The sequence below is a fragment of the Hipposideros armiger genome, unplaced genomic scaffold, assembly GCF_001890085.2.
Source record: "Hipposideros armiger isolate ML-2016 unplaced genomic scaffold, ASM189008v1 scaffold_986, whole genome shotgun sequence".
Lineage (NCBI taxonomy): Eukaryota > Metazoa > Chordata > Mammalia > Chiroptera > Hipposideridae > Hipposideros > Hipposideros armiger.
The window spans coordinates 226,472-236,649 of record NW_017732336.1 but is presented as its reverse complement, the minus strand read 5'-3'; the positions used below and the strand labels follow the sequence as shown (position 1 = coordinate 236,649).

The window sequence follows — 10,178 nt, the reverse complement described above, 5'->3', positions numbered from 1 at the left end:
TACCGTATGTAGCCAGCAGCCAGCGTGAGCGGCCAGCAGCCGCAGTGAGCGGCCGTCCAGAAGCCCGCGACTGATCTGCTTCATCCGGGAAGAGCGCAATGATGGTGCCAACTTGGGCCAGTGAAGCAATGTCCTCCACAACTAGACTGAAGAACGAAATGACAGCAAATTGTCTGTTTACCTTCCCTCAATTCCCCAGCACTGTTCCCATCCCCCCAATTCCCCAATAAAAATCTTAAAAAAAAACAAAACTCTACTCTTTTACACCCTCCCCCCACACACATATTTTATATTTTTGAGGTCACAATTTATATTTTTATAGTTTATAACCATTATCAAAATATTGTGAGTATAGTTATTTTTAATACTCTTGTCCTTTGTCCTATATATTATCCTGTATTATAGTATCAGAGTATTCTGAATTTGACTCTAAAGTTTACCAGTGGTTTAGTTTTCATGTTAATAATTATTATACTTTCATTTCAGCTTTAACAACTTCCTATAGCATTTCTTGTAGGGTAGGGCAAGTGACGATGAACTCCTTCAGCTTCTGTTTGTCTGGGAAAGTGTCTCTCCTTCATTTTTTTTTCTTTTAAGATTTTATTGGGCAATTGGGGGAGGGAAAGAGAAAAGTTGATGTCCTTTGGTTCTTCTAGTTGTGGAGGACGTCACTTCACTGGCCCATGTTGGTATTATGATTATTGCACTCTTCCCAGCTGAGGCAGTCGGCTGCTAGCCATTGGATAGCCGCTTATGGCAGCTCTCACCAGCTGCCAGCTGCTCATGCTGGCTGTGGGCCACACACAGTAGTAGCTCATGGCAGCCCACTGCAGCCCTACTGCAGCTTACGCCATCACTGGCCACTCACAGAAGCCTAGTTCCAGGTCGAGCTGTTTTTTACTATCTTAGCTGTAAAGGGCACAGCATCGCTGGCCCATGTGGGAACTGAACTGGTGGCCCTGCTGCTCAGAGCTCTCGCTCCCAAGCCAACTTTTAACCAGAGCCACTCGGTGCACCCTCTCCTTCATTTTTGAATTGACAGCTTTGCTAGCAAAGTACCTTGGCTTGCAGTTTTTTCCTTTCAGTATTTAGAACATACCATCCCAATCTGTCCTGGGACGCAATGTTTCAGCAAAGAAAGCTATTCATACTCTTAAGGTAGTTTCCTTATATGAATGAAATGAGTTTATTTTGTCTTGCAGCTTTCAAAATTCTTTGTCGTTATTTTGTTTATTATAGTATGTATTGGTGCAGTCCTCTTTGGATTGAATCTTTTTGGGGATTTATAAGTATCATGTACCTAGATGAACACTTCTCTTCCCAGATTTGGGAAGTTTTTATCCATTATTTCTTTAAATAAGCGTTCATCCCTTCCTCTCTCTCTTTCTTCTTTTAGGGCTCCCATAATGAGAATATTTTTTTGTTTCATGGTAACCCATAATTCATGTAGGCTTTCTTCATTTTCTTTAGTTCTTTTCTCTTTTTTCTCCTGAATCAAAGACCTACTTTCACTTTCAGTTTCATTCTTTTGATTGATCAAGCTAACTGTTGATGCTCTCTGTTGCATTTTTTATTTCATTCATTATATTCTTCAGCACCATAATTTGTTTTTTCTTTAATATTTCCTATTTCTTTGCTGAAAAATCTCATTTTGTTTGTATAATTGTTTTCTTTATTTTGTGGAATTGTCTGTTTTCTTGTAGCTTGCTGAACTCCCTTTAATCATTTATTTTGAACTCTTTTTCTGACGATTCACAAATCTGCACTTCTTTGGGGTGATTGATAATTTATTGTGTTCCTTTGTGGGGGTTGGTGTTTTCTTGATTTTTTCACTTTAGTTTTGTTTTGTTTTTTGATGTAGCCTTGTGTTCACGCCAGTACATTTCATGGAGCAGAATTTATTCCAAACTAAATGGAAAGGTTTTGGTGGGGAAGGTCTTCACCTGTGTGTAGGTGCAAGTGTGCCAGCTTGGTAGGGTGTGGCAGCTCTGACTACAAGAAAGCTTAGTGTCTGCATCTCTGTCACATGAGGTCAGTGAAGATTACAGGGGTCCTCAGTAGCTAAGGCTTTGGGTGTCCACACCAGTAGAGATTGATGAGGACCTCCTGATTTCTTTCTGTCATGGGATATATTTTGGCTGAGCAGTTCCCTCTTGATGCCAGCCCTTGGGCACCTTCATGGTGGCGGCGGCATTGATGTCTGATTTTCAGGGACCTGTGAAACAGGTATGGATCTGTCTAAGGTGTGAATATACACAGAACAATTGCAGTTCTCGGGTCCCAGATGATGAATAGCCTGTGGTGGTATCAACTTTGCTGTGTGAGAGGCAATCACACACTGATCTGAAATGGAACCTGTGACCACAGCACAGGTACACACAGAGAGACAGTGTCTCTGGGTTCTGCGGAGCAGGCTACCCCACAGTGGCCATGGCTTGGCTTTGGTGAATGAGAAATGGGCACTCGCATGACAGCCATGGAGTGAGGTTATGGAAAATGGGCATTCATGGAACATTTGAGGCTCTGGGGCCTGGGGTATGTGCAGGGTTAAGTGGCATGGCTTCCCTGATCATGGAATGAAGCAATAGCTTCTTTGAGGGGAGCAAGTTGGTGTACTGTTTTCTGACAGGCTTCTGTGGTGATGGCTATTGGTTACCTTAGTGTGAAAGCGGCCAGTGTCCTCTGTGGAGCAGGCAACTGGGGTGAATGCCTGCAGACACTCAGCATCCTCTGCTGTGCAAACTGTGGGACTCCACAGCTGTAGCAGGGACTGTTGAGGATTTCTGCAGCAAAGGCTTCTGGGGTCCTCTGCGGAGTAGACATTGAGGAATGCGATGACATCTGCCCTTTGGCTGGCGCACATGGTTCCCACCTTTCTTATTTCTTTTCCTTCTCCAGGTGTCTTAACTAAGCAAATGTCCCCAGCGATCCTCTTTGTGTGGTTATTCTCCTTTTTATGTTCCACCTTGTTGCTGTAGTATCTTAATTGGACTCTTGAGCCTTCCAAGGGCCAATTTGATTTGTAGATAGCTTTCTTAATTTTTTTTTGTTGGTCTTGAAGGCTGGTTTCCTCTACCATCATGCTGACATTATTCACCTAGATCTCTTTTTAGGGTTTGTTGTGTGCCTAGTTTCTCTGGAACAGTGCTGGCCATTCACTTCTCTGTTTTTTCTTTGGGATTCAAATTATCCATGTCCCATGTAGTTTCCCAACTAGGACTTACAGGGAAGAGTCCTTTGTGCATTACAGGGTGGACATAACTCCAGTCATGGCAGAGTGGGTCATGGGGTATGGTCCTTGTGAGTGGCAGCTGTGGAGATTGTGCCATCAGGGCTGTGTTCAGATCATGCCAGGAACATGGCTGTTCAACCAGAGGTTTTTGTGCCATTGCCAGTAGCCACACCCCATTTCTACCCTTCCTTTTCCACCTTTAACGCTTTGCTGACTTGTCAGTTCTGCTACTCTTCATTTCTACTGTGGTTTCCAGCCCAGGGATAATCTTTACCTCTCTCGACTCCACATCTCACCCATTCCTTTCAACTCTTTCTGTAGTGCTCTTCAACATTGGCCCTTATATATCCCTAAATTGACATTGGACAGCAGATAACTTGCTGCAGTTGGATTTTTATTGGGCTTGGATGCATGCTTCTGCCCAGCCTCATATCTGCAGCAGAAAAGGATATGCAGGAAGCTGTGGGCAGAGGAAATGAATTGTGTGCCCTGCTTCTCTTCTGTCATACCTTGTCCTTGTATCCTTCCCCTGGTGAGGTCTCCACCATTTTGTGACTTTAGAGGCCCAGTAACACAATAGTCAGCCAGTCCTTCAACTGAATTCCAACTTTCTTGTTTTGGAAAGCATTTTATACATTCATGCCTGCATGTGACATATGCACATTTGTGGTGGGGTTATCTCCTCCTTATAGTAAAGGTGTACTTCACCACCATTTCTTTGTGTTCAGGTTGCTGCTGTGGAGCAGAGGATGTGGAGGCACCCACTGAACAGAGTGTTTCTGTGGGAGTGTCACAGGCCAGGACTCCTGAGGGAACTCCAACTTCCCAGAAGACCCACCCCTGCGAGATGTGTGGTCCGGTCTTGAGAGACATCTTCCACTTGGCTGAGCAGCAGAGAACACAACACAGCCAGAAACTGTTGAAGTGTGGAGCATGTGCAAAATGCTTTCATTTCAGTGCAAACTTTCACCAGCATCAGAAGGACAAAATGGGGGAGACACCCTTCAGAAGCAGTGTGGACAGGTCCTTGATTTTGAAGAGCTGTAGATTCCATGTGTCAGAGAATCCTTTTACCTGCAGGGAGTTTGGGAAGGACTTTCTGATCACCTCGGGACACCAACAACAACAGGCCACTCACAACAGGGAGGAGCCAAACAAAACCACCCAGTGGGAAGCAACTTTACAAAGCAGAAAAAATCATCACACTTCAGGAGAATGTAAGAAAGCCTTCAACCCCCAACACCTGCTTGTTCAGGACCAGGATGTTCACACTGAAAGACAGCGCTTTGTGTGCCATGAATGTGGGAAAAATTTCAGGTATAAATCCTCACTTCTTGTTCACCAGAGAGCCCACACTGGAAAAAGTTTTCATATGTGTGACGAATTTGGAAAGTCCTTTAAGGGAAGCTTAACCCTCAGTCAACATCGAAAAATTCATACTGCAGCAAAGCAGTACAAGTGCGACAAATGTGGGAAATCCTTAAGTCACAAATCTGTCCTCATTCATCCCCTGGGATGTCACAGTGGAAAAAACAGTTACATGTGCAGTGAATGTACTCAATCTTTTAGTCATAGCTCAGTGTTCATTCGACATCAGAGAGCTCAAACTGAAGAAAAGCCTTACAAGTGTAGTGACTGTGCGAAATCTTTTACCTCTGTTGCTGCTCTCAGTTATCATCAGAGCTCTCACACAGGAGAGAGGCCTTATGGATGCAGTGATTGTGGGAAATCTTTTATCTCTAGGTCTGACCTCCGTTATCATCAAAGAGTTCATTCTGGAGAAAGGCCTTACAAGTGTAGTGTATGTGGGAAATCATTTATCACTCGTACTGCTCTCCGTTATCATCACAGAGTTCACACTGGAGAAAGGCCTTATGAGTGTAGTGAATGTGGGAAGTCCTTTACCCGAAGAAATAATCTCATTATACACCTAGGAGTTCACTCAGGATACAAGGCTTATGAGTGTGGCGAATGTGGGAAATCTTTTACCTTTAGCTCCAGCCTCCGTTATCATCATAGAATTCACACAGGAGAAAGGCCTTATGAGTGCAGTGAGTGTGGGAAATCTTTTAACAATAGATGGACACTTGTTCGACACCAGAGAATTCACACAGGAGAAAAGCCTTATGTGTGCAGTAAATGTGACAAATCTTTTGCCTGTAGCTCCACCCTTCAGTATCACGAGCGAGGTCACCTTGGAGAAAGGCCTTATGAGTGCAGTGAATGTGGGAGATCTTTTACCACTAGCTCTGCCCTCCGTTATCATCAGAGTGTTCACACAGGGGAAAGGCCTTATGGGTGTACTGAATGTGGGAAATCTTTTATCGCTAGGTCTGACCTCCAGTATCATCAGAAAACTCATTCTGGAGAAAGGCCTTATGAGTGTAGAGAATGTGGGAAATCCTTTATTCGAAGAAATAACCTTATTTTACACCAGAGAGTTCACACAGGAGAAAGGCCTTACCAGTGTAGTGAATGTGGGAAATCCTTTAACAATAAGTGGACACTCATTCAACATCAGAGAGTTCACACAGGAGAAAAGCCTTATGTGTGCAGTGAATGTGGGAAATCTTTTACTTCTAGCTCCACCCTCTGTTATCATCAGAGAACTCATGAAGGAAAAAGGCCTTATGAGTGCAGTGAATGTGGGAAGTCTTTTACATCTAGTTCAACCCTTCATTACCATCAGAGAGTTCACACAGGGGAAAAACCGTACGTGTGCAGTGAGTGTGGGAAATCTTTTACCTTTAGCTCTAGCCTCCGTTATCATCACAGAGTACACACTGGAGAAAGGCCATATGAGTGCAGTGAGTGTGGAAAATCCTTTAAGGATAGATCACAATTCAATAAACACCGAAGAGGACATACTGGAGAAAGGCCTTATGAGTGCAGTGAATGTGGGAAATCCTTTAGCCACAAATCGTCCCTCTCAATACACCAGAGAGTTCATAATAGAGAAAGGTCTTATAAGTGTAGTGAATGTGAGAAATCTTTTACCTCTACCTCTGGCCTTGGTTATCATCAGAGACTTCACAGGGGAGAAAGGCCTTATCAGTGCAGTGAATGTGGGAAATCTTTTACCAGTAGCTCAATACTGGTGCGACACCAGAGAGTTCACACAGGAGAAAGGCCTTACGAGTGCAGTGAATGTGGGAAATGTTTTGCCAGTAGTGACACCCTCTCTTACCATCAGAGAATTCATACAGGAAAAAAGCCTTATGAATGCAGTCAATGTGGAAAATCTTTTGCCTCTGGTTCCACGCTCCGCTATCATCAGAGAGTTCACAGTGGTGAAAGGCCTTATGAGTGCAGTGATTGTGGGAAATCTTTTATCTGTAGCTCCAAACTCCGTTATCATCAAAGAGTTCACACTGGTGAAAGGCCTTATGAGTGCAGTGAATGTGGAAAGTCGTTTAGGGATAGTTCCCAATTTAGTCAACACCGGAGAGGTCACACAGGAGAAAGGCCTTATGAGTGCAATGAATGTGGGAAATATTTTATGCGAAAATCTACTCTCTGTCAACATCAGAGAATTCACACTAGAGAAAGGCCTTAGATGTGCAGGGAATGTGCAATTTTTTGTTCCATGTAACCACCAGAGGAAACTATTTGAGGAGCCATCTGTCTGAATTGAATCTCATACATCTGAGTATGCACAGTGGCAAGATTCCCCATACGTGTCATTTATGTGAGAAGCATGTGGAAATATGTTGCACTTTCAGACTTGCCCAGGGTTCTTTCCATGTTTATGTTGTTTCTAGTTTGTGTGGCTAAAGCCATTTCACCTTTACCACCTGGCAGGTCCACAGAGATCGCATCATCCCAGTGTTCTCAGGGAAGCTGACCTCTGGCCTCCCATGTATTGTTACAAACCAGGAGTAACCAAAGCCCTTAGGGGTTCAGGTTTCCCTCCTTGACAACCTTGGACATGGATATGGGTCAGTGTTGGCCCAAAGAATATCATGAGCTTGGCTGGCAGCTTGCAGAGATAGGACTACCTTTTCCAGGGACGTGTTGATATCATGTGATACATGTGATGAGTTTTTTCAGCTTCCAATTTATGAACTTGAGAAGTGCCTGCTGCACATTGCTTTGGTTTTACAATAATCAAGGCTTTACTGTTTAAGTCCTCTTTAATCGTAGGTGTTCTGTTTATTGTATGGGTGGTTTTTAAACTGTTTAGAGTTCTACAAGCATGAAGAGGTGAACAATTTACTAGGGGTCTCAAGCTTTCTCTGTGTGTGGAAGGCCTGTATGACGGCAATAAATAACTTGCCAGTTTTTACCAAATTTGCATTGCTGTTCATGGTAGCTTAGGCAGGACTGAGGGCTTTCTTGTCCTCATTTCAGGCCTGGATGCTGTGTGTTTTAGGAGTCTCAGAGATCACCCTGAAGAGAGGACAGCTATCAGATCCTCAGGTACTTTTTAGAATAGCATGATTTTCCTTTTACTCAAAAGAGATATTCCGGGCTGGCCAGGTGGCGCACTAAGAGTTGGCTTAGGACACCAGCTCTGAACAGCAGGGCCCCAGTTCAGATCCTGCATGAGGGCCAGTGACGCTGCGCCCACTGTTAAGATGGTGAACAACAGCTCGACCTGGAACTGGGCTGCCATGAGTCACCAGCGATGGCGTAGGCTACAGTGGGACTGGCCCACAGCACTTTCTTTCGCTTCTGTGAGCTTCCATGAGCTGCCGTCCAATGGCCAGCAAGCAACTGTCCCACCTGGGAAGAACACAATGATAATACCAACATGGACCAGTGAAGCGACGTCCTCCACAACTAGACTGAGGCACAAAAGGACAGCAACTTGTCTGTTCCCCTTCACCCGATTCCCCAGCGCTGTTCCCATCCCCCCAATTCCCCAATGAAATCTTAAAAAAAAAAAAGATATCCCAGGTCATACCAGCACTGCTGAGGGGCTATCTTCCCCAAGTCTACAGTCATGTGCCCTGATGTCCACAATTCATTGAGTTGGGTCACTGGTTGTAAGGCCACTGAGTCCAGAGGAAACCATACTCTGTACAGACACTAGTCTAATAAGGATTGGAGGAGACTGCACCAACTGAACGAAACATGCCTCTTCTAAAAGTGCATCCAGAGATGTTTACAGTGACTGCATGATAAGTGTACATAAACTCAGGACCTCCAGGCATGTTTATCTTGTGTAGCCGATGTCATTGTCAGGAAAAATTAAAATTAAAAATAATTGAAAGGTTTTCTGGATTCCCATAGACTCTTGGTGATTTGTACCTCAAAATCATTACTGCACAACAGGAAAGAGGAAAGGGGGTTCTGTAGTCTGAGGATGTGGCTCTTTTGATCCAGGCAGAATTCTTGTTTACTCAGGTGAAAATTGTTTCATTAAATATTTGCTGCCACTGAGGCAATACTGACCCCTAGAGGGCATGGGGAGACAGACGAGTCAATATAGGGTCGTTAAACCTATTGGGTTGTTGGAAAAGTCATGATGCTTTTTTGCAACAGATGGCACTAGTTCGTTTTTGGAAGTACTAGAGCCATTTGCATCTATGTTATTGCTGTGTCCTTTGACAGCTGACAATTGTAGCTTCATTCTAAAAAAAATTGAATAATTTGGTTGAGTTTTGGAGATTTGACAACAAATTGAGGATGGAACACCACAAACTGCATTTTTCCATATTTTATTGTTTTACTTCCATAAAGGGAAGAATGTGGGTCAAGCATATGAAAAGTTGCATAAAGTTTATGGTGACAATGCTCTACAAGAACGTCAGTGCCAATGATGGGTCACAAAATTCCATGCTGGTGATTTTGATTCCAACAACGCTCCTCGGTCAGGGAGCCCCACCGAGTTTGCTGATGACAAAATGAAGGCATTGATAGAGTCAAGCCCACGTTACATGACACAAGATTGCAGAAACATTGAACATGCATCATTCAACCATTCACGACCACCTGAAGAAGCTATGATAACTAAGCAGTCTCAATATTTGGGTTCTGCATGAACTCAAGTTCATTTGGTGGCATGTATAAACATTTGCAATATGCTCATTAAACATGAGGAAAAGGATAATTTTTTGAAGCTACTGATAACTGGTGATGAGAGGTGGATTGTTTACAGAAATGTGGTGTGCAAACGGGCTTGGTCCCAACGTGATGATTCACCTCAAACAACATCAAAAGCAGACATTCATCAGAGGAAGGTTATGCTCTCAGTGTGGTGGGATTTTAAAGGTGTTGTGTGTTTCAATCTACCAAGGAACCAAACAATCAATTCGAATGTGTACTGTTGGCAATTGGACAGTTTGAACGAATCCATCATCCAGAAACATCTAGAGCTTGTTAATTGTAAAGGAGTTGAATCCCATCATGACAACGCAAGACCACACACAAGTTTGATCACCCAGCAAATATTATTGGAGCTTGGATGGGATCTGTTGCCACACCCACCATACTCGCCTGACCTTGCACCATCAGACTTTCACTTGTTTCACTCTCTTCAAAACTCCTTGCATGGTATAACATTCAATTCAGATGAGGCTGTAAATGAGCACCTTGTTCAGTTTTTTGCAAATAAAGACAGGTCCTTCTATGAACGAGGAATTATGAAGCTCACTGAAAGATGGCAAAAGGTTATTGAACAAAATAGGCAATATATCATTGATTGATCTTTGTTCTTTATATAAGCAAATGACCTTTGAAAAACACAGACAAAATATCATGACTTTTTTGACAACCCAATATTTTCCAAAAAGATTGAGACATTAAGATTTTTTTACCTTGAGTAGTTTTTTAAAGCTTCACTAGGTATAATTTACATGTACTACATGCATATATTTAAAATGTACAATTTCATAAGTTTTGACATAAGTATGAACCTAAGAAACCATCATCATAGTCCTGATAATGAGCGCATCTCTATTGCTGGCTGCTGCCATGGAGGCCAGACTGACCTTGCTGGGAC

The 10,178-nt window shown here is 43.3% G+C and overlaps 1 protein-coding gene across 2 annotated transcripts in view; it reads left to right on the top strand.

Annotated features, from left to right (window-relative positions):
* LOC109375691 (zinc finger protein 850-like) overlaps positions 1–7,775 on the top strand; it is a 16,375-nt gene extending 8,600 nt beyond the window's left edge. For both annotated transcript variants that reach the window (XM_019631187.1, XM_019631188.1), the window contains one exon: positions 3,961–7,775. In XM_019631187.1, coding sequence (XP_019486732.1) covers positions 3,961–6,788 — 2,828 coding nt within the window. In that variant the 3' untranslated portion in view covers positions 6,789–7,775. The remainder of the gene's footprint in view (positions 1–3,960) is intronic.
* Positions 7,776–10,178: the final 2,403 nt, after the last annotated feature.